The 24,643-nt window shown below is 41.2% G+C and overlaps 2 protein-coding genes across 4 annotated transcripts in view; one reads left to right on the top strand and one right to left on the bottom strand.

Annotated features, from left to right (window-relative positions):
* Nucleotides 1–23,344, top strand: part of PLPP1 (phospholipid phosphatase 1) — a 110,255-nt gene extending 86,911 nt beyond the window's left edge. For both annotated transcript variants that reach the window (XM_004058848.4, XM_004058847.5), the window contains exons 4-6: nucleotides 6,300–6,357; nucleotides 22,157–22,333; nucleotides 22,863–23,344. In XM_004058848.4, the coding sequence (XP_004058896.2) occupies nucleotides 6,300–6,357; nucleotides 22,157–22,333; nucleotides 22,863–22,991 (364 nt within the window). In that variant the 3' untranslated portion in view covers nucleotides 22,992–23,344. The remainder of the gene's footprint in view (nucleotides 1–6,299; nucleotides 6,358–22,156; nucleotides 22,334–22,862) is intronic.
* MTREX (Mtr4 exosome RNA helicase) overlaps nucleotides 23,218–24,643 on the bottom strand; it is a 116,777-nt gene continuing 115,351 nt past the window's right edge. Inside the window, exons 27-28 of one of the 2 annotated variants that reach the window (XM_063700745.1) lie at nucleotides 23,910–24,047; nucleotides 23,218–23,478 (exon numbers count right to left, since the gene is read on the bottom strand). In XM_063700745.1, the coding sequence (XP_063556815.1) occupies nucleotides 23,917–24,047 (131 nt within the window). In that variant the 3' untranslated portion in view covers nucleotides 23,218–23,478; nucleotides 23,910–23,916. The remainder of the gene's footprint in view (nucleotides 23,479–23,909; nucleotides 24,048–24,643) is intronic. The other variant, XM_019013314.4, reaches the window with a different exon arrangement.

The raw sequence follows: 24,643 nt of genomic DNA on the forward strand, positions 1-24,643 counted from the left end.
GCCAAATCATTTAGCACAGTTATCGATTGTCAAAATCTTTCTGAAATAAACTATGACTAATATACTTAGGAAAAGTTTATGTTCATTAAGAGGTCATTGCTCATATATCCATTTGTAGCATTTGTACAGGACATTTTAACTTTTTTATAGGATCAGTCCATGTTTAAAGATTATCAGAGAGGGGAACTTATGCTATACTTCAGGTTAATCTGCTATTATATAAACTTTATAATCAGGAAATAACATTTGAGAAAATGCCTCATGTTATGGTTTGATTTCCTTTTTTTTTGCATTTAGAGTGTACAAAAAAGACTTTAAATTGGTATTCACTTAAAATGATTATTTACTGAACTCTAGCCTGAGTGACAGAGCGAGACCCTGTCTCTAAAGAAGACAAAGACTATTTTTACATTGACAACATCTATTTCTTCATGGATTAAGTCTAATTTCTTCTTCGTATATTTACTTTACACATTTTGCCACATGTAAACTGTACTTTGTGATGGAACTCCCCTGCCTGGAGATGGCAGGATTAAAGTTCCTCTTTGGTCTGTCTACCATTGACAAGAGTGAAATCATGGCACAGAAAGAGTTGGGAAGACTCAGATTTGAGCTGCAGAGAGATGTGACTTTTCGAGCAAGTTACTGAACCTGTCTGAGAATCATTATCTCTGTGTGAGCACGAGAGTTTTTGTGAAAAGTAGAAACGCTGTGTATTAAGTACCTGAACATACTGAGTAACTTGTAACAATTATAAGTCTTTAAACAACCTTTCTGCCTTATAATGCTTTGGGAATCAATTTCAGGATGATTTTTAGGGGAAAAAGGAAATTCTAATTTGTAGCAGAACCAACTTTGGCATACCTGGGGGAAATGGTGGTATAGTAATAATTTGAAACATTTTTGAGCATTGGTCACTGTATAATTAAAAACAAACCGCTGTTGCTGAAACTATTGTGTCTGTTAGTAAAGTGACTGATTTTAGATAGCATTTCATTAGTTCTAAGTGTTCTTTTAAAAAAGCCTGCTTCTATTTCTGGTAACAGGGAGGATTAGAAGTGCCTACTGATAATAGTTCAGCTAAACGTGCTACATGATACGTTACACACACACTTGTGTATACTGTATCTTATATATACACATCTTGAAACACATTTAAGTGTTTTTAGTAAATAGTTTAGCTGGTGGGAGAGTAAAGGGATTTTTCTGAGGCCTGCGTCAGTTAGTGCTGTAGATCCAGAGTGGTCCTTGAAAGTATCTGCCGGTTCCCGGTGGCATAGACACTGAGTTTTGATAGGAAGTGAACATGGGGCACAGATATAAAGGCTGAGGCCGGGGAAGAGGACATAAAAGACATGTGGATAATGTGAGAACTCCCGAAGAGTGGCAGCATCCTCCCCGTGGGAGCTATTAAAAAGAATTCTAAACACAGGACCACACTCACACTGGTCTGGAGCGAGAATTCATACTATTTGGTTTAGGAAGGAAAAGGAAAAAAAGCTTGAAGTTTAAAGTGTATTGGTAGTGAACCCAGCATAAGTGAACACATACCTTCTCTGGAGGAACTCTCCTTAAACCAAGGCTCAAAGATTCCCCTCAGATAGAGTCCTAAGGACATGACCTCATTCTAATATAAATGGACCTATGTGGAAACAAGCTACCCTAAGAGACAGTCAGCAAATACAACAAATTACCTAAACTCTCAAAGAGATTACAGATATTAGAATTACCAGGTGTAGGCTAAAATAAGAGGAGATAGAAAATATGATGTGGGATGAAGAGAATCAAAGTTGGCCAAGTAGGTTTGGAACCAAAGGGATTTGTAAATGATACATATATGGTAATTTAAAATTTACAGTGTAACATATTGATTAAGCAGATTAGATACAGTGAAAGGGATGACAAAATGAAAGATACACCTAAAGAGACCTAGATGAAAAATAGAGAAGAAAGGGTAAGAGATCTGGAGGAATAGAATGCAAAGGTCTTATGTGTTGAATCAGCATCCCATAGAAAGGTACTAGGATGGAGGATGCCCAGTATGCAAAGGTGGCTGAGGACTTCTACAAATTGGTGAGTCCTCAGATAGAAGAAGCCAACGAATACTAAACTAGAGCAATAAAAGGAAATCCTAGTATTAGAAACAACGCAGTAAAACTAGAATATTGATTGATGGGGGCAGGAGGAGAGGAAGCAGTTACAGAGAAAAGACAGATTACCCAGAAAGAACTGGCTGACAGATGGCTTATATTTTAACAGCAAAAGCAGAAGCCAGAAGATAGCGCAATGATAGCCTCAAAGCGATGAGAAAAAAAGTCATCAATTTAGAATTCTGTACTCAGGAATACCATCATTCAAGAATGAATGTAGGCTGGGCACGGTGGCTCATGTCTGTAATCCCAGCACTTTGGGAGGCCGAGGCAGGCAGGTCACTCGAGGTCAGGAGTTTGAGGCCAGCCTGGGCAACACGGTGAAACCCTGTCTCTACTAAAAATACAAAAATTAGCCAGGCACGATGGCAGGCACCTCTAATCCCTGCTACTTGGGAGGCTGAGGCAGGAGAATTGCTTGAACCCAGGAGGCAGAGGTTGCAGTGAGCTCAGATTGGGCCGCTGAACTCCAGCCTGGGTGACAGAGTGAGACTCTGTCTCAAAAAAAAAAAAAAGAGTGAATGCAAAATAAAGATATTTCAAATGAAAACAGCTAAAGGTGTATCTGTTTTGTGCTTTTTAACTTTGGAGAGTAGGGAGGAGGAAAGGAAGAAAGTCGGGTGGTGGGAAGAGATCAGAGATGATCAGCTGGGTTCTTTGTGATTTAACCTCCTTCTGAGCCCCAAAATACTAAATTAAGATATGCTTTATATGAGTTGATTGCTTTTGATGCTGATGAAGGATGGATTTGATTGCGTCTTTGCGATTTATGAGGCTGAACATGGATGTGGATGTTGGAGCACAGAGATAGAAGAATGCTCAGTCGAGGAGGGAACTCACATGCATGGGGGCAGGTGGATGCAGGCAGATGGCTATGAATGCTCTCAATGCCATGATATTGGGGATCAGGCCAAGTTTAATCAGCTCTGAGAAGGGGGTGCCCTGGCTGACAAATGTGAGGAAAAAAACATCATAAAGTTGCCATTTGAATCCCAGGCTAGGTGCGGTGGCTCACGCCTGTAATCCCAGTACTTTGGGAGGCCGAGGCGGGCAGATCACCTGAGGTCAGGAGTTTAAGACCAGCCTGGCCAACAGGGCGAAACCCCATCTCTACTAAAAATACAACAATTAGCTGGGCGTGGTGGTGCACACCTGTAGTCCCAGCTACTCAGGAGGGTGAGACAGGAGAATCGCTTGAACCCAGGAGGCAGAGGTGGCAGTGAGCCAAATCACGCCACTGCACTCCAGCCTGGGTAACAGAGCGAGACTCACACACACACACACACACACACACACACACACAAAATAGAATCCCATTCATAGTGATTTATGTAGTCAAAATCAGTTTACTTAATAATTGAAGCTGGCTTATTGTTCAGTAGACCACCCCTCACAGTCAGTGAAAACAGCAGCATTTCAAAATACATTTTTCTCTCCGTAAATTTTCTTCCTGAGAAGATTTTCGTAAGATTTGGTTGGAAAGTTGGCTCACATTGTTACTGTACTGTACTTGCCTTCATCAGAGAGGCTATAATGAAGTGAGATGATAGTCTAGGATTGGTTAAAATCTAGAATTGGTTAAAGTCTAAGGGCAGGGTTCTTAGGCCAGGGCCATAGTCTTAAACATTTCAGTGAAGTCACTATGATGAAAACAAACTGCATTTGGGGCCGGGCGCGGTGGCTCACGCTTGTAATCCTAGCACTTTGGGAGGCCGAGGGCGACGGATCACATGAGGTCAGGAGTTCCAGACCAGCATGGCCAACGTGGCGAAACCTCGTCTCTACTAAAAATACAAAAATTAGCTGGCGCAGTGGTGCAAGCCTGTAATCCCTGCTATTAGGGAGGCTGAGGCAGGAGAATCGCTTGAACCCGGGAGGCGGAGGTTGCAGTGAGCCAAGATTGCACCACTGCACTCCAGTCTGGGCAATACAGTGAGACTCTGTCTCAAAAAAAAAAAAAAAAAAAGCATTTGGGCTACTCCTTGGGATTTATTAAACCACCCATACAGATATTTAGTCTATTTGTGAATTCTGGTCATAATAAGATATCCGTAAGAGCTGTATCTCCTAAAGACTCCAATAAAGAGTTAGATTTATATGGAATATGAATGCTTTGAATTTCCATTTTTTTGTGCTTTATTCTGTTTGCTTAATAGAAATAGAAGACCATATTAGGATCTGTTTGGTAAATTACTATGGATAAAGACATAGACACTGAGATTGAATAGAATTACCCCTTTGTTTTTAATCCCTGTCTGTCAAAGTCATAGCCAGACTTCTTCACAAATTCTATACTGAATAAAATATCTGTTTTTGTATTCAATGTAAAAAATGGAAACCAACAAATGAAATCATTCTATGGCTGATTCAGAGCTGTTTAAAACTATTACCTAAATTAGTTTGCAGTTCATGATTTTATAGCACAGTGTAAAGGATTTAGTGAGACCTCACTTGCTTGGCTTTGAGAATATTTCTGTGATTATGGATATGTTGGCTTGGTGGGCTTTGACAATCCTTGAAATTGGCTTTTATTAACTTGTAGGCTCTTCAGTAAAACATTGAAACTATAAAATATGCAGAACTGTGCTCTAATTATCTGATTTAAAATTACTATTCGTATTGATCCATTCTGTGTGGTCAAATAGCAAGGTTAAAAAGTGATTTATTTTTCTTCCTTTACGTAGACTAAACCCAGAATAATTATTGGGTTTAATTACATGATTGCTGGTTGGCACAGGAATTTACAGAATTCTCTTTCTTAGGCATGTATCTGATTACAAAAAGACAATCAAAATTCTTGGTAGAATCATATGTTATATGTGTGTGTGTGTGTGTGTATATATATATATATTTTTTTTTTTTTTTTTTTTTTTTAAGTAATCCTTTCTTTCCCACCCACTGGCAGCTGCCAAACATACACACGTGACTTTCCAGTATGTGTGTGAGGAGGTTTTTCTCCTGTCTGAATTCAGGGAACCAACGTCTCCCTTAAATTCCTTTTGAACAAGGCAGAGTGTAATAAGTAAATTACTTAAGAGCCGGTCCCTCTTGTTTTTGTTCTTATTCTTACGTAGGGAAAAGTGGTTGGGAGATGCATTCTAGTTATTTGCATGAGCATCTTTTCGTGGCATACTTTCACTGTGCCTGATGTGCTTGCCTCTTCTGCATCAGCGGCTCATTCTGTATAAGCAAATCTTAGATCTTTAATGTTAGCTCTATTTTTCTTTTCTCAGAAGTGCCACAAAATTAAGTTTTGTAAGCATTCTGTCATTTTTAGGTGGGGAAGATGATACTTAGATGTTTTATATAGACTCTAATATTGAAAGAAACAAAAGCACTGAATTTGGTGGGAAATGTAAGGCAAGATGTGTGCCCATTTAAAACACTAATTTTTTTTTTTTTTTTTTGAGATGGAGTCTCCCTCTGTCCCCAGGCTGGAGTGCAGTGGTGCGATCTTGGCCCACTGCAGCTTCCGCCTCCCAGGTTCAAGCAATTCTTCTGCCTCAGCCTCCCGAGTAGCTGGGACTACAGGCACACGCCACCACGCCCGGCTAATTTTTGTGTTTTTAGTAGAGATGGGGTTTCACCATGTTGGCCAGGATGGTCTCCATCTCCTGACCTCGTGATCCGCCCGCCTTGGTCTCCTGAAGTGCTGGGATTACAGGACTGGGCCACTGCGCTGGGCCAAAATACTAAAATATTAATATGGATGGAAAAAAGCAATCAACTTCTGAGTGTTCCCAAGGAGGTATGACATTATTCAGGGACTAATCCTGCAAGTGGAAAATAAAACTTAAATCATGGTCACATAAGTGTGTATGTAATAAAGTCAAGGCAATTTGTGCCAGTTATGACTTGTCAAGTATCATTCTTCTGACATCTTAGAATTGCTTGGCAAGTTTATTTTCATGACACATTACCCATCCTGAAGGTTTCAATAAAATGATACTGTATAGAGATCTGACCTCAGATCCTTCTTGCACTCTTTAATGTTCGTGTCCTAATTGTCCCCCTGCCGTACCCTTCTAATTTCTCAAAGTAGAGGGAGGCAGTTGTGTACACTCTGAAGCTAAGGAGCAGATTTATGAAATCAAGAATACTTTTGGCTCCTAAGAGAGAAAAGTAACATTTGTCTTCTTTTTATTCTAGGTTGTCCTTCTATTCAGGCCACTCTTCGTTTTCCATGTACTGCATGCTGTTTGTGGCAGTAAGTACTTTGTGTCTATTGACGGTTAGGTTATGTGCTGCATGGAATTAATTTGCTCAGCATCAGTGTCCTCACCTGTCCTAATAAATTAGCCAGTAGCAAAAGGTGAAACAGATGATCTGCAAATCTAAGTTTCATGCTGAGAAGTAGTTGATCTGTGCCCTTACTTTGGGACGTTTCCTGAAGTGGTTTTCTGGAACACAGCTTCTGTGTAATCACAGCAGGTAACTAATCTGAAGGACTGGGACAACGGGCTGCTGTTGCTTGTTAACCTCCTCCCTAACTGGGAGCCACTCTTCTCATCTGCTCAGTGTGGGTGAACAGCAGCAGAGCTTCTTTCCTCCTGGGCTCTGCTGTGGTGAGGAGTTGGGTTTTGATCATTGTTAAGTGAAGGCAGCTGTCCTTGTTCCTATTTGAGCAGATTTTGTTTTCCTCCCATTTTCTAAAACATTCCCAGAGTGCTCTGCAAGGGACCAGAAAGGTTTCAACTGCTGGGAAAGGCAGTTGCCACTTCTGGAGCCTGTCATCTATACAACTTCCAGGTCCAGTTCTGATGCCAACCTGTAGAGCAGCAGCATAGCAATTTGCATTTGCATCATACAAAGCTGGCAGTGAGGCCTTACGAAGATTTGCACCCACATTTTGCATTATCAAACTAGAGATGAATATGTAGTTTTTTGAGAGTAACTAATGCAAGACCAGGCTTCAGGACACATTCAAGGGATTTTTAAAGGTCAATTTTACTTGATTTTTATTTTTTTATAATGTTCTCTTTACATATAAAGTATTAATAAAACACTATATATTTGGGTGTATTAATATGTCCTGCATTATCAATATTTAGGGGGAACAGAGAGGAGGGTTAGAAAATCTGTACCCTAATAGATCAGCTATAATTTTTGTCTTAATTTTCTTTATAAGGGGATTTTTATACAGTTGTGTTCTGTGTAAATTTGTCATTTCCTGTGTTTTTCCCTTTGATCATATTAAGTGCTGTATGATAATTTAATGCTTAGACTTAAAATGCACACTATGTAACATTAAGGGTAAACTAATGGGGATTAGTCTCAGAGATAATTTAAAATGTTTTACTAGAATCTTGCTTTTATTTGAAAAAACAAATCCCAAACATTAAAAGAATATGTAAATTGTAGATGTGTTATATAAAATTCAAAGTCAGAACTTCAAGCCATTACAACAGCTAATTTTCAAAGCTTTCATCTTACATTAATTAAATTTTGTGAAGAAGCACAGAGTATGATTCAGCAGAATTTAGGGCTTCCTTTTTAAGACACACACTCAAATGTTTCTGCAGATGCGGCATGGAAAATGTGACTTATCTGAAGGTAGTTAGCAGCAAATACTATTCTGACATCTTCTGTTCATTTATCCTATTAGAAAAAAATCAGCATTCTTTCTTAAGCAAGACAACATATTTTTTTCTTTTTAATTAGAGCTCGAGGACCAGGGCAGACCCGGAAGGCTGAGCAATAGCTAGAGCCGTTACTATCCTGAGAGCTCTTCCCAGAGCATGGGCCTGTGACTGGACTGAAAGGCGTTTGAATGTGTGGGCGTGCTTTGTATGCCCTGGGCTAGACCTCACTAGGTCTAGCTTTTGTCTCACTAGCTATTGTGGTTTGTTTTTCGCTCACCTGTGTGTGTTAGTGTCCAAGTCCCTCTTTATGAGAAATCTAGAAATCTGAGTTTTGATTGATCTTGATGATGATTTGCATTTTACAGTACTTTTATTTTTGACTAAATTTCCATGAAAAGATGAGGGATGACTGCCACTGTTTTACAAGTGAGGGAATAGGCACCTTGGGAGGGGGCTGCTGAGTTCTGTGAGCTCTGTGGAGTTTCTTGATAATCAGGATCCCATGCTGTATTGATTGATTGATTACTTGGTCTGAACCCTAGTCCATTTATTTTGAAGGTCAGCTGATGCAGATCTCTGGAAGTAAAATGGCATTCTGGAAGTGACTGACACATAACTTTGACCCACTGTTTGTAATTTTAAAGAAAATTCTCAGCTATAACATATTCCATACTTTATCATTTTCTGCTCTTCTTCCTTGACCCTTCTCAAAACACCCATTAACGTCTGTATAATTGGTCAAATAGTAACTTGTACTGAGGGCTGTTTTGTGAAAGATTAAAATTACTATAGAGAGGATGACATTGATATAATAGAGGGCCTCAGTGGCAGGCCTGCTCAGTGGACATGCAGCCACATATGAAGGATATCAACTCGGGAAAATGATGTCAACTATAGTGTGGTAATTGGGTCAGTTTGAACCAACTGTGTTAAAAGAACAACTTTAGATATAAATTTAAGGGTGTCACTGGGCAAGGAAGAAACGACTTTCAAATTGGGCAGCCCTCAGAGTCACAGCAGATTCAGAATGACTCCACTGCTTCTAAGTGGTCAGGGAGAATTTATGGACAGAAAAAGGAAAGTGAGTACAGAAAATGGAAGCGAGGTGCAGAAACTGCCGGATTGGTTACAGCTCGGCCTTGGAGCTTTATTTGAGCGTGGTTTGAATGGCTGTGAGTGGTTGAAATATGGCTGCCGGGACTGGCTGAGACTCAGCTGTTGTTACAGAAGCACATTCCTGAGTCAGGCTCCCAGTTTGCTTACTTACCAAATTAGGCTGTTCTTTGTACAGAAGAACTAAAGTATGTGAGCAGGGGGTTTTCAGGCCAGATTTTAGTTTGATTTAACAGATGTAAAGTTATAATGGCAAAAAAAGAAGCCTAGATAAATAGATTTGTTGTAGACCAAGACCTTTCTGGAGAAGAAAGCAGGCCAGAGCAACCATGCACTGCATTTTACTGACTCTAGGTAGTGGAAATATTTGCTTGATGTGGATGTAGGCCCCAGCTTTTATTTCAGCCCTGAATACACAGATCCTTGCTTTTCACATTTATGTACAACTTTTTTTTTTTTTTTTAGACGGAGTCTTGCTCTGTCACCCAGGCTGGAGTGCAGTGGCGCGATCTCGGCTCACTGCAAGCTCCACCTCCCGGGTTCACACCATTCTCCTGCCTCAGCCTCCAGAGTAGCTGGGACTACAGGCGCCCGCCACCACGCCCGGCTAATTTTTTGTATCTTTAGTAGAGACAGGGTTTTACCGTGTTAGCCAGGATGGTCCCAATCTCCTGACCTCGTGATCCGCCTGCCTCGGGCTCCCAATGTGTTGGGATTACAGGCGTGAGCCACCGCGCCTGGCCTATGTACAACATTTAACCTCTAAGCCCCACCCCCGAATTCCTTGAGCAATGACTCATCTTGTTTCTCTGGGCACCTTGGCTTCATGAATCAGTCTCAGATTTGGGTAGAGACGTAGTCATTTAAATCCTCTCCTAGGACAGTCTTTGATAGCCAAAACTCCCCTGTCAATTCCTGACACCCAGAAATTAACTTCTAGTTAAAAATGGCTCTTAAAACACCCTGACCATTGTTCTTCTCTGGCAGCCAGTGCAGCCCTGCACACTTAACTGTGCCAAGAGAGAGTCAGCATCAGTGAAAACCTCCCAGGCCTGCGGGAGCTCAGGGTAGGGCTGCTTTGCACATAGCCAGTTTATATGCTTAGTGACTCCCCGTGAACTTGGCTGAATGCCAGAGATTCCAAATTTATTTGATTATTCAGGAGAACAGCCATGGTATGAGTCTGTATTTTCTTTCAATACAGTGAGGAGTGCTAAAATACTTTTCCTGAGACCATTCTATTGAGGCTGTAACCCCAGATTGTTTATATCACCGCCTGTTATGAAATTCCTGTATTTATGCTTCAGCCAGACTCTCCTCCCTGCCACAAAATGCCTCTTATCTGGGCCTTGCCCCTGCCCTGTGTTTAGACAGTGCTGCCCACCTATCTAAATCCACTCAGACTCTTTCATACAATCCACTTTCCTTAAGATTCATATAATCCCTCATTTAGCATTCACTGTATACTACCTAGCATTGTTGATACTTCGTGATGTTTTCCAAACTTGATTATTGCTGAACATTGGGCAAATGATGAACAACTCATGGCCCATAGCCTACGAACCTTGTCTGATTTTGAGGTGGGATTTAAGATCTAAATTTAGTGCCTCAGTGAATCCTAAAAATGGTGAAATTAAAACCCAAAGAAGACTAAACTGAGGCCTGCTTTCCAGTGTTCTTCTGGACAGATCTGTCATCAAATGTAGGTGGAGCAATCAATTTGGCTTGCCTGGCTAGTCATAAAAGCACTATTTCAAAATAAGTAGACCAAGGTATATTTCTTTGCGTTGAGCCTGCTGTTGTTAGTCTAGTTCTGGGGTTGGTATTTTTTTTTTTTTCAGTGAAAGGTCAGATAATAAATATTTAGGCTTTGTAGGTCACATATTCTTTAAAAAAAAAAAAAAAAAAAAACCCCAAAAAAAAACTCCTTAAAAATGTTCTTAGCTTGCAAGCCAACCCCTTGACTCTAGTTTAAAATGGAAAAAAAAAAGTTCTTACTTTATTAACAATAGAATATTCAGAGGCTATGAGACAATAACAACATTTTACAGTTAAGAAGTGTTAACAAGATTAGTCAAGGAAAGGCAAAATTAAAACAGCTTCAAAAAATATCTCGTTCAACAATTATTTATTTTAAAGGTGAGATATTCTAATTAGATCCTTTAATGGAAGTTAAATGTTTCAGAAATTTCAACCAAAAATGGTTATATATCCTTCCTGTCTTAGTTTGGGCTGCTATAACCAATTGCAGCAGACTGGGTGGTTTATAAAAAACAAATTTCTCAGTCTGGAAGCTGGAAGTCTAAGATTAGGGTGCCAGCATGGTTGGGTAATGGTGGGGCCTTCTTCCAGGTTGTAGAATGTCCTCACACAGTGGAAGGGGCAAGGGAGCTCCCCTGGATCCCTTATTAGTTCATTAATCCCTTTCATGAGGGTTAACCCCTTATGACCTAATCACCCACAAAAGTCCTATTTTCCTAATCCCATTGCCTTGTGGGGGTTAGGCATTCAGTATACAAATTTTGGGGTAACACAAATATCCAGGCAATAGCACCACCCTTCAGTGATAGTGAAAGAATGAAAGAATGCCTAAGTAGTATCATAGATGTTGAATTTTCTAGTTTCTTTTAATATTAATTTTTAAACAAAAGAAAAAATGGGCTTACCTTGTAATTTGTTCCTGATGTGGCTCTGTGTAATGAAGAGTCTTCCGTTCGTTTTGACCAGGTCTTCTTTGTGCACTTTATAAAACTATCATGAGGCTCTTCACAAGCGGAGCCACACGTTTTGGAGTGTTGGTTTATTAGTCTGTTTTCATGCTGCCAATAAAGACATACCCAAGGCTGGGCAGTTTACACAAGAAAGAGGTTTAATTGGACTCCCAGTTCCCCGTGGCTTAGGAGGCCTCACAAGCATGGTGGAAGGCAAGAAGGAGCAAGTTACATCTTACGTGGATGGCGGCAGGCAGAGAGAGCTTGTGCAGGGAAACTCCACCTTATAAAGCCATCAGATCTCGTGAGACTTACTATCACAAGAACAGCATGGGAAAGACCTGCCCCCATGATTCAGTTACCTCCCACTGGGTCCCTCCCACAACATGTGGGAATTCAAGATGAGATTTGGGTGGGGACACAGCCAAGCCATATCATTTGGGACTAGGAGGAAGGCCTCTGTGCTTCTCAGTGAAGCATTTGCTGCCTGCAGGTGGAATGGCCAGCTTTCTGCAACCCTCCTTTCTGGGCTTGAACACCTGGTTATTTTGAGCAATGTGATGCTTGGTGTCCTTATTGCTCTAAGAAATAGGAAATTGCTTGTATGAATCTCTAGTAATATCCCAGCTAAGAAGTTTTTTTTTTTTTTCTCTGAGACAGAGTCTCACTCTGTCGCCCAGGCTGGAGGGCAGTGATGCGATCACGGCTCACTGCAACCTCCGCCTTCTGGGTTCAAGCAGTTCTCCTGTCTCAGCCTCCCGAGTAGCTGGGACTACAGGCGCACACTGTAGTACAAAGAGACAGGGAGGAATAGAAATAGCCTGTGGTTTCCTTCTGAGGCGTCGGGGTTGCCATATGTTGTGTTCCTGTGGTATTTGTATATCCAGCCCATTTTAATAGATGAAAATGGGGGAGGGAGGAGTGTGAAGGTCAGGTGAAGAATATGATGTATCTTTGTTTTTCCTATTAATCTTCATTTAAAATTTGTGTGTCCTGGAAACCCATGTCTCTTCCTTTCCAGTTCTAGAGTTGTGTTCCTGTACGTTACAGCAGGGATCACACTAGTGGCACACTCAAGTGTTCTTTTGATAAATGACATTTACTCTTGATGTATTTCAGGATAGCCTCCAAATTTGGGAGCAGAGACTATAAATACTAGAAATAGTCATCCTTTTTAATCAAGGAAGGAAAGCATTTTTTGGTATGGGCAGCTGACTGGAGATTCTCCCGCATCCATTCTCCCTGTTCCAGGTGATCTCTTGTATTAATACCCTTTAAAAAGCCCAGTTACCACTGCACATCTCCCTCAGCATACTTCCCTGGATTAGGCCCCCTTTTCTGCATTTCTCTGGTGGCTGGACTAATTTATATTCTGAGCAGCAGTGTAGAAGAGTTCCTTTTCTCTGCATCCTCACCAGCATCTCTTTTTTTTGGTCTTTTTAATAATGGCCATTCTAACTGAGGTAAGATTGTGGTTTTGACTTGCATTTTCCTCGTTCGTGAGATTGAGAATTTTTTCATATACCTATTGGCCATTTGTACGTCTTCTTTTGAGAATTGTCTATTCATGCCCCATGCCCACTTTTCAATGGGAGTATTTGGTTTTCTACTGTTGAGTTATTTGAGTTCCTTATATGTCCTGGATATTGGCTCCTTGCTGGATAAATACTTGGCAAATATTTTCTCCCATTCAACAGACTGTCTCTTTATTCTCCTGATTGTTTCCTTTGCTGTGCAGGTTTTTAGTTTAATATAATCCCATTTGTCTATTTTTATTGCCATAAAAAGTGTTCAAGGTCTTAGCCATAAAATCTTTGCCCAGACCAATATCCTGAAGCGTTTCCCCTATGTTTTCTTTGATTAGTTTTATCGTTTCGGGTCTTACATTTAAGTCTGTAATCCAACTTACTTGAGAGATAGGGGTCCAATTTCATTCTTCTGCATATGGATATCCAATTTTCCTAGCACCATTTAGTGACGAGACTGTCTCTATTGTATGTTCTTGGCACCTCTGTCAAAAGTCAGTTGGCTGTAAATACGTGGACTTATTTCTGGAATCTCTATTCTGTTTCATTGGTTGCTGACGAGTCTGTTTTTATACCAATACTGTGCTGTTTTGGTTATTATAGCCTTGTAATATGAAGTCAGGTAGTGTGATGCCTCCAAGCTTTTTTTCATTTTGCTCAGGATTACTTTGGCTTTCTGGCTCTTTTTTAATTCTGTATGAATTTTAGGATTTTTTTTTTCTATTTCTGTGCAGAATGTCATTGGTGTTTTGACAGGGGTTGCATTGAATTTGTAGATTGCTTTGGGTAGTCTGGTCATTTTAACCATATTAATTCTTCTGATCCTTATGCGTGGGATATCTTTCCACCTGTTTCTGTCTTCTGCATTTTCATTCACCAGTGTTTTGCAGTCTCCTTTGTAGAGTTCTTTTACCTGCTTGGTTAAATAGATCCCTAGGTGTCTTTTTTTTTTTTTCTTCTTCTTTTTTTGTAGCTATTGTTAATGGGATTGCTCTTTTTTTTTTTTTTTGAGACAGAGTCTCACTCAGTCGCTCGCCCAGGCTGGAGTGCAGTGGTGAGATCTCGGCTCACTGCAACCTCCACCTCCCAAGTTCAAGCGATTCTCCCTCCTCAGCCTTCCCAGTAGCTAGGATTACAGGCATGCACCCGGCTAATTCTTGTATTTTTAGTAAAGACAGGGTTTCACCATGTTGGCCAGGCTGGTTTTGAACTCCTGACCTCAAGTGATCCACCTGCCTTGGCCTCCCAAAGTGCTGGGATTACAGGCGTGAGCCACAATGCCAGGCCTGACTGACCTCTTGATTTCTTTCTCTGCTAATTCACTATTGTTGTATAGAAGTGCTAGAGATTTGGGGGCATGGGGCTTACGCCTGTAATCCCAGCACTTTGGGAGGATGAGGCGGGCGAATCATGAGGTCAGGAGATCGAGACCATCCTGGCTAACACAGTGAAACCGTCTCTGTTGGAAATGGAAAAAATTAGCAAGGTGTGGTGGCACGCGCCTGTAGTCCCAGCTACTTGGGAGGCTGAGGCAGGACAATTGCTTGAACCTGGGAGGCGGAAGTTGCAGTGAGCCAAGATCCTGTCACTGCACTCCAGCCTGGGTGACACAGTGAGACTTGGTCAAAAAAAAAAAAATGCTAGAGATTTTTGTATGTTGATTTTATATCCTTTTAACTTTACTGAATTTATCAGATCTAAGAGTTTTTTGGTAGAGTCTTTAGGTTTTTCCACATATAAGATCATATTGTCTGCAAAGACGGACAGTTTGATTTCCTGTTATACAACTTGGATGCCTTTATTTCTTTTCTTTTTTTCTTTTCGAGACTGGGTCTCCCTGTCACCCAGGCTGGAGTGCAGTGACACGATCTCAGCTCACTGCAACCTCATTGTCCTGGGCTTAAGCAGTGATGCTCCCACCTCAGCTTCCCAAATAGCTGGGACCACAGGCGCATGCCACCAATCCTGGATAATTTTTTGTATTTTTTTTTTTTTTTTGTAGAGATGGGGTGTCGCCATGTTGCCCAGGCTGTTGTGAACTCCTGACCTCAGGCGATCTGCCCGCCTTGACCTTCCGAAGTGCTGGGATTACAGGTGTGAGCCACCACACCTGGCCCCTTTATTTCTTTTTCTTGCCTCATTGCTCAGGGTTAGGTCTTCACTGCTATGCTGAATAGGAGGGGTCAAAGTAGGCATCCTTGTCTTATTCCAGTTCTTAGAGGAAAGGCTTTCAGCTTTTCCCTGTTTAGGATGGCGTTAGTTGTGTGTTTATGTAACATTTATCATGTTGAGTTATGTCCCCTTCATGCGTAGTTCCTGTGGACAGGTTTTTTTTTTTTTTTAAATCATGAAGGGATGTTGAATGTTATTAAAAGACTTTCATCACATTTGAATGTGATGTGTCACATTTATTGATTTGCCTATGTTGAAACCTCCTTGCATCCCTGGGATAAATCACACTTGATCGTGGCATAATATCTTTTTGATGTGTTGTTGAATTAGGCTGGCTAGCATTTTGTTGAGGATTTTTGCATCTGTGTTCATCAGAGATATTGGCTTATGAGTTTCTTATGTTGCATCCTTGTCTGTTTTTTGTATCAGGGTAATGCTCACCTCATGAAATGAGTTAGGGAGAATTCCCTTCAATTTTTTTGGAATAGTTAGAGGAGAATGGGTGTTCTTCTTTGTAAGTATGGTAGAATTCAATAATAAAGCCATTTGGTCCTGGATTGGGACCAAATGGGAGACATTTTATTACTGATTGAATCTCATTACTCATTATTGGTCTGTTCAGGTTTTCTATTTCTTCCTGATTCAATCTTGGAAGATTGTATGTATCCAGGAATTGATCCATTTATTCTGGGCTTTCCAGTTCATGCACAGCAGTTAGCAGTAGTCTCTGATAGCCAGGCATGGTAGCTTATGCCGGTAGTCCCAGGACTTTGAGAGGCCGAGGTGGGAGATCCTTTGAGGCCATGAGTTCAAGACCAGCCTGGGCAACATAGCAAGACCCTGTTTCTACCAAAAAAAAAAAAAAAAAAAAAAAAGAAAAGAAAAATAAAAATTATTCATGCTGGCATGCTCTGTAGTCCCAGCTACTCAGGAGACTGAGACGGGAGGATCACTTGAACCCAGGAGGCTGAGGTTACAGTGAGTGATGATCATGCCACTGTGCCCCAGACTGGGTGACAGTGAGACCCTATCTCCAAATAGATGATTGGAGATAGATGTTCTTTTGTATTTCTGTGTTATCAGTTGTAATGTCTTTTTCATTTCTGAATTTATTTGGGTTTTCTTTTTCTCTTGTCGATTTCGTTTATCCTTTCATAAAAGCAGCTTTTTTGTTGATCCTTTGTACTTTTAAGAGTTCATTTTGTTAAGTTCTGCTCTGCTCTTTAGTATTTTTCTTCTACCAATTTTAGGTTTGTTCTTGTTTTTCTACTATCTTGAGTTGCATTGTTAGATTATTTGCTTGAAATCTTTCTAGATTTTTGATGTGGGCATTTATTGGTATTAATTTACCTCCTAGCATTGTTTTTGGGTTTTGGTATGTCCTGCCTCTATTTTCATTTGTTTCAAGAAATTTTTTTATTCCTTTCTTAATTTATTCCCTGACCCAGTGGTCATTCAGGAGCATGTTGTTTAATTTTCATGCATTTGTACAATTTCCCAAGTTCCTCATTATTCATTTCCAGTTTTATTCCATCACGATCTGAGAATAGTTTGGCTGGTGGGGTTTATTTTTCTTTCAGCACATTCAATACATCATCCCATTTTCTCCTAGCCTGTAAGGTGGCTGCTGAGAAATTCACTGTTAGTCTGATAGGTGTTCCCCTTCTAAGTGACTTGATACTTTTCTCTTGCTGTTTTATTCTCTGACTTTTGGCAGTTTGACTGTAATATGCCATGAATTTTTGAATTGCATCTATTTGGGGTTTTCTAAGCTTCCTGTGCCTGGGTGTCTAAATCTCTTGCTAGACTTGGGAAGTTTTCGGGTATTACTTAATCAAATAGGTTTTCTATCCCTTCTATTTTTGTTTTCTGAGACACCAAAAATTTGAATATTTGATGACTTTATGGTGTCACATATGTCACATAGCTGTTGCTCATTCTTTCTTATTTTTGTCTGGGTTCAAAAGACCTAATTTTTGAAGTTCTGAAGTTCTGCTTGATGCAGTCTATTGTTGAAACTGTTGGATCTATTTTATATTTCATTCATTGAATTCGTCAATTTCAGAATTTTTTTTTATATCTATGTCTTTGGGAATTTTCTCATTCATATCCTAAATGGTTTCTCCGATTTCTTTGTATTGTTTTTCTGATTGCTATTTTCTTGTATCTCACTGAGCTTTTTCAATTTTTTTTGAATCATTATTTTGAATTCTTTTTCTGAGATTTCACACATTTCTTCATTGGAATCTGTTGCTAGAAAATTACTGTGTTCCTTTGGAAGTGTCATATTTCCTTCTTCATGTTTCTTGAATCCGTATTTCGGTATCTGTACATCTGGTTTAACAGTCACTTCTTCCAATTTTTTGAATTTGCCTTCATAGGGGAGGATATTTTCCTTAAGATATATCTGTGGTGTTGGTCGGGTAGATCACTTTGGCTTTGATTCCAGATGTATGCAATAGTGTAGTCTTAGTATGATTTCTTTGGCTGTAAACAGTTATCAGTTGTGTGTGATTTCCTCAGTGGCTTAAGGTGCAGTTTTTAATTGCTGCAATGAAGCATCTGCTGGAGATGGGAACATTAGGTGGGCCCATCCTCGAGCCCCAGGAGTGGCAGCAGCAGGCTGAGCATGCCTGTCCTTGGGCCCTGGGGCAGTGTATGCTGGCACTGATGTTAGAGGGTCCAGGTGGGCTGATTCTTGGGCCTCCAGGAAGCTTGCTTGGATGCCAGCAGTAGCACGGTGGGAAGGTCCTCGGGCTTGCTGCCCATAGACAGCAGGTGTGGTGCCGGCAGTGGCAGGACAACCCTCTGATTCCCAAGCGGTTTGCGCTGGTGTTGGTGGTGACCGTGATGGGCTGGGTGGCTAGTCCCCAGGCCCATAGGTGGTGCATGTGGGTGGTGGTAGCAGCAGGTTGGATGGTCCCTTCCTGAGGCCCCTGGGAGGAGCGCTCAGGTGTTAATGATAGGTGCACCCTCCAACGCCCGATGGTGTGCTTGGGCATAGGGGTAGGTGGAGCCGGGCTGGATAGGTCCCTCAGTGGTGTGTATAGGGCTTGGCTGTGGTAGGTAGGGGTGTTTTTGTGTGGCAGCAGTCATAAACAGGTGGGTTGGGAGCATGCACTTTGGCCCCAGATGGTATCTGCAGGACAGGGTAGCCTGTAATCAGGCTTGACAATGCACAGTGGCTCTGCTGGCTCACTGCCAGTAGCTTGTATACTTTGGCCCTGCGGCAGCACCCAGCTGTGAGTGGGGGACTTTAATGGGGCTTCAGAGATGTGGATATGCAGGGGCTGTTGGGCCTCAGGGAATGATGCAGTCTGCTGGGGGCGGGGCTCTCAAAATGGTGCCCTGCTGTAGCTGCTTAGGACTCGGGGGGATGAGCTCCCTCTCTGGAGCAGTGCCATCATGCAGTCCCCATGGGTTGAGGGTTTCTTCCATGGCTGGGATTGCAGGACTTCACAATGGGAATGCGGATGCTGACTGTTGGGGGTCACTTACCCTTCTCCAGCATGGGGGAGCCTCCCCAACCAATCCCTGGCAGGTACCCTGCCTTGCTTCCCTCTCCTTACTTGCCTCAGGTGTTTCCTGTCATTTTGGTGTTAAATTCCAGCATTCTCTCTTAGGTGATCTATTCAAAGTGTGATTTATCTACTACTGTTTTGGTGGTTCTTCAAGCAGAAAGCAAGTACCAGGGGCACTTTAGTCAGCCATCTTGAAACCCACTCCATTGTTTTCTACTAAACGGCTTGCTGTCCTCGACCATAGCTTTTGCTTCCTCCTAACTTTAGTTTGCAAATAACCTATTATGTACCCATTAGGCATCCTTCCTACTACTTTTGAAATTAGAGAACACCTTCATACTTCTGGTATAAATTCCAGAGACAAAATACAGCCCAGCAGATCTCTGGGTGACGCCTGGTGTAAGTCATCTAGTCAGTGCAGGGAGATGTGGGTATGCAAGAAGGCAGGGCTATGTGGTCCAAATAGGACTGACTGTGAATGGGCAATTCCACCTAGAAGGGGAATTAAAAGTAATGTTGCTGCCGAGCCTGTCTGGTACCACACACTGTATTGGACATACAGCTCTGTAAGTTCCTACTCTTAAAAGAGAAGTAACTGAATGCCTTACCTAGAATGGGTTTAATAGATAAGGTTGGCAAATGGCATGTATGGGGAGGAGAGAAGAGTGGAATCTGCAAAGGAAGGAACCTATACAGCCTTTTTACTATTAGCCTTGGCACTGACGCATGAGCTATGTCCCCTGTATCTAGTTCTAATAGAACAGTATTGAGAAGCTTCAGACATTCAACTTTTCAGTGGCAGTTAGGGAAAGCTAAAGTAATAGACTTTCTTTTAAAGGAAGTCATGTCAAGTGTTTGCTTTGCCCAGAATCAAAGTAGAGCCACCAGAAAGACACTACCTTTTAGCTTTGTTGAACTTACTCATATAGGAAACTTTTGCTGGCAAGGTGGGAGGGGAAAAGCCAGTCCGGATTTCTGGGCATGTCAGCTGTGGAATTCAAGTTTACCCAAGGTCTGAGAAATTCAGGGTGTCCACTTTCTTGAGCTCTACAGAAATGGAAGTCTTCACAGAGCTACACCGAGTACCCTGACCCAGGGAAACGCAGTATGGGCACATAGGAAGCACACTCAGGCCATGCCTGTTTGTCACTAGAGAAGCCAAAGCCTAGAGCACAAGGTTAGGTACAGAACCACAACTGGGGAATCCCAGAATTCTCACGGTGAAATAATTTCTGGGTCCATGGTCAGAGTTTCACTGATGGGGGAAACCTCTATTCTTGGGTACATGTGTAAGGAGAAAAACAGCTATTTATAGGGGGAAAGACTTCACTTAGAAGTGTTGGAGTGAGCTGGGTGTGGTGGCTCATGCCTGTAATCCCAGCACTTTGGGAGGCTGAGGTGGGTGGATCACCTGAGGTCAGGAGTTTGAGACCAGCCTGGCCAACACAGTGAAACATCGTCCCTACTAAAAATACAGACAATTACCTGGGAGTGGTGGTGAGTGCCTGTAATCCCAGCTTCTCGGGAGGCTGAGGCAGGAGGATCGCTTGAACCCGGGAGACGGAGGTTGCAGTGAGCCGAGATCGCACCACTGCACTCCAGCCTGGGCAACAAGAGGAAAACTGTTCCCTGCTCCCCCCTCCCACATCCCCCCCCCCAAAAAAAGTGTTGGAGCTTAGTTGATTATTGATAATGTTAAGTAAATGTTAATTCTTTTCACTGGCATGTTGGGGAAGAAATCTGGAGAAAATAATATTCAATATGAGTTTGCAGGCTACCTACAGTGAAAGTCAGGGTTCTTTAGAATGGAAATATTGCTACAGGGATTTTAGAATCTTAAAAGAGGAAAGACCTTGAAGTCCTAGCTCTGAGTTTCCTTCAGGTTGGAAGTAGCATGGGACTAGCTTAAGTCCATTCTGGAGTTGCTACTTTTGATTTGACTACTTACTTTTTTCACAGCCTGAACAACAAACAAAAATAAGGATTCTGCAGAAAGCCAGTGGTACTTAAACTAGCTGATGAGTCAGACTCAGTTAAACAGCTGGTGTGCTCTTTTAGAAGTAGATGGTTTATACTAAGTACTTGATAAAATTAGATAAGCCCTGGGTCTTTGCCAGCTTTTGGGGACTGAACACCATGGCAGTGCCCAGAGAGCTGGGAATGGATTTGTGTCATCTATTTTAAATAGGCAGTGTCCATGGGGAGAGCTATGTATATTGTTTTCTAAGGACTGCATTTAATTAAGTCTACGAGTCATATATTATTGAACAGAATTTTAAAGGGAATGTTATAAATTATAGTTATTGGATAGAAATTAGGTAGTTTTTTTTTTTTTTAATGAGAGCAGACTCCCTAAAAAGAATCATTTCTACATAAAACCTTCAGAGATGCACCCAAAGTCAAAGGCAGACTGACATGAGAAAGGGGAATTTCTTAGGTCTGATTAGTGTACAGAAAACTCATAGAACTTAAAGGGGATACAGGTACTGTTGAAAGAATACACTTCTTTGCTGGATCATAACTAAACTACAACCTATATTACTTGCAAATACAGATTATTTAGTCTCAGTTGCCTTGTTAAACAATTTGAGGGTAGAAGAACTCTCTTTGGTTAATTAATGAAATAGTCCCTAGATAGGCCCAGAGCAATGGCAACCTGTGCCCAGAATGCTAGCACTTTATCCCAAGACTCAGAACTAACGACGATACTGGGTCAGGCATGGTGGCGCATGTCTGTAATCCCAGCACTTTGGGAGGCCAATGCAGGCGGGTTACTTGAGACGAGGAGTTTGAGACCAGCCTGGGCAACATAGTGAGACCCCCATCTCTATTAAAAAACAAAAACAAAAAAAAACAATTAGCTGGGCTCAGTGACATGTACCTATAGTCCCAGCTACTTGGAAAGCTGACATGGAAAGAGTGCTTGAGCCCAGGAGTTTGAGGCTGCAGTGAGCTATGACTACACCACCACTGCACTCCAGTCTGGGCAACAGAGCAACGCCCCATTTCTTTAAGGAAAACAATAAAAAATCCAATGGCAGCACTGGTCTTGACTATCAGAATTATAACCCAAATTGCAAGGGGAGGAACTGTCCCTGAAATCCTGTTTAGAAAGCCATAAACAAGGAAACACCTGTTTGTATACAGTTTGAAGGGTGGTATAGCTAGACTGGCAATAGATTCTTGTGAACAAGTTAGTAGGGCAATAGTTTTGTTTCTTTAAGGGATTAACATTTAGGTAATAATGCGTACGTGAATGTTTGCCTAGAAGTCCTGTTCCCTATATAATAATACTTTGATAATCATTTCAAATGCCAACCCTTCCTTAATATAAAAGTTTTGCGTTATGTTAAATAAACTTTTTTTCTTCTTTTCTTTTAGCTTTATCTTCAAGCCAGGATGAAGGGAGACTGGGCAAGACTCTTACGCCCCACACTGCAATTTGGTCTTGTTGCTGTATCCATTTATGTGGGCCTTTCTCGAGTTTCTGATTATAAACACCACTGGAGTGATGTGTTAACTGGACTCATTCAGGGAGCTCTGGTTGCAATATTAGTTGTAAGTATACAGGTCAACAGCCTACATCTTGATATTGCTAAACATTTAGATAAGTAAATAGAAAAAAAAAAATCCAAAAAATCTCCAGCTGAGGAGAAGACTATGCAGTGGGCAAGAATCTCAATGTTATTAAAAGTCACTTCAGGATACACAGCAGGTTAAAAACTAGGTTGTTCTTTGTAAAACTTAGTATTTTTGTAAAATCTTAGTATTTTTATTGTGAAAGGCTCTGGCTAGAAATAGTTTTTTTAGGGGGTTATGACTTGAAAAAACTAATTCACATGTAGAAATAACTCTCTTATTCAGTATTGGCAAAATGAAGCTATTTGCTGAAGGCATAACAAAGCAACTCTTAATTTGGAATAATCTTTTAAAAATCCCAGTTAGTCTCTAATTTTTTATATGCTTAATCTGTACGCCTCAAAGTATATCCTTTTGTTTATATTTATCTTAGGATGCTGTTGATCACAACTTTGTATGTAGTTTTTAACTTGATCTAAATTATACCATTAAATATTTTGCACTGTAGGCTGTATATGTATCGGATTTCTTCAAAGAAAGAACTTCTTTTAAAGAAAGAAAAGAGGAGGACTCTCATACAACTCTGCATGAAACACCAACAACTGGGAATCACTATCCGAGCAATCACCAGCCTTGAAAGGCAGCAGGGTGCCCAGGTGAAGCTGGCCTGTTTTCTAAAGGAAAATGATTGCCACAAGGCAAGAGGATGCATCTTTCTTCCCAGTGTACAAGCCTTTAAAGACTGCTGCTGCTGCTATGCCTCTTGGATGCACACTTTGTGTGTACATAGTTACCTTTAACTCAGTGGTTATCTAATAGCTCTAAACTCATTAAAAAAAACTCCAAGCCTTCCACCAAAACAGTGCCCCACCTGTATACATTTTTATTAAAAAAATGTAATGCTTATGTATAAACATGTATGTAATATGCTTTCTATGAATGATGTTTGATTTAAATATAATACATATTAAAATGTATGGGAGAACCAAATCCACACTTGCAGGCATTTGTAGTCAACTGTAATCAAACAGGTGGTCAATAATTTAAAATCTCACATTCCTTTAGCTGACTCTACAAGTAGAGGCTGGCAGCAAACACAATATCTCTCTTGATTTTGGTGATTCCTAAGAGAAAAGAAAGTAAGGTTTAAACTTTCAAGACCACAAAACACCTAACTTGTCTCTACTGAAATTTTAAAGCCAGTATACCAACCCTGATTCAACTGGTGAGCGAGCAGCTTAGAAAGTCAAACACCTTGCTGAACACCTAGAGGAATTTGCAGCCACCTCTGTGAGATGGAAAACATACAAGCCAGACCCCTGTTCTTTTGACTCTGAAATACTCCATGGGGGCTGGCCAGGAAAGAGGTGTGTAGAACTGTTTAAAAAGATAAATGCTAGGTCGGGCGCAGTAGCTCATGCCTGTAATCCCAGCACTCTGGGAGGCCGAGGCAGGCGGATCACCTGAGGTCAGGAGTTCAAGAGCAGCCCGACCAACATGGAGCAACCCCGTCTCTACTAGAAATACAAAATTAGCCGGGCGTGGTGGCACATGCCTGTAGTTCAGCTACTCAGGAGGCTGAGGCAGGAGAATCGCTTGAACCTGGGAGGTGGATGTGGAGGTTGCGGTGAGCCGAGATTGCGCCATTGCATTCCAGCCTGGGGCAACAAGAGCGAAACTCTGTCTCCACACACTAAATAAATAAATAAATAAATAAAAATAAAAATAAAAATTCTAGGGAAGGACTAAACTGTCTAAAGAAATGTAAAATCCAAAGACTTGGATTTTCAACCTATATCAGAAGACACTTTTTTTTCAGTTCCCATGTGAAATTCTTTCTAGACCAAGGAAGGACAAATACAAATTTTGAGTACAAATTATTTTTAAAACTCTGACACCTACACTTAAACTCTGAGTCATTAAACAGGCCTACATTTATCAACAATGTGGAAATATCAGCCAGTTTTTGCAAACCTCTTCTTAGGACACTAAGTTGTTTGCAGAAATCACTAGCATTGACTGACTCAGCAACAATGTGGTTACTATTCTTTGATTAACTTAGTCCTTTTTCTTGGTCAAGAGTCAGTAGACAGGACTGAAGCTTATGCCCCTTGCCCCCCAACCACCACTCCATTACTACCACCTTGGTTTAGCCATCCTTTCTTGATCTGTTCTCCCCACTTCTACTGTGCTACTCTACAGACTTACCCTGAATGTAAGAGCAACAATTACCTTGTAAAGTCCAAGTTAGGGCAGGTCACTCCCAAACTCCACACCTCCAGTCACTGC

This window comes from Gorilla gorilla, chromosome 19 (genome assembly GCF_029281585.2).
Source record: "Gorilla gorilla gorilla isolate KB3781 chromosome 19, NHGRI_mGorGor1-v2.1_pri, whole genome shotgun sequence".
In the NCBI taxonomy this organism is placed as follows: Eukaryota; Metazoa; Chordata; class Mammalia; order Primates; family Hominidae; genus Gorilla; species Gorilla gorilla.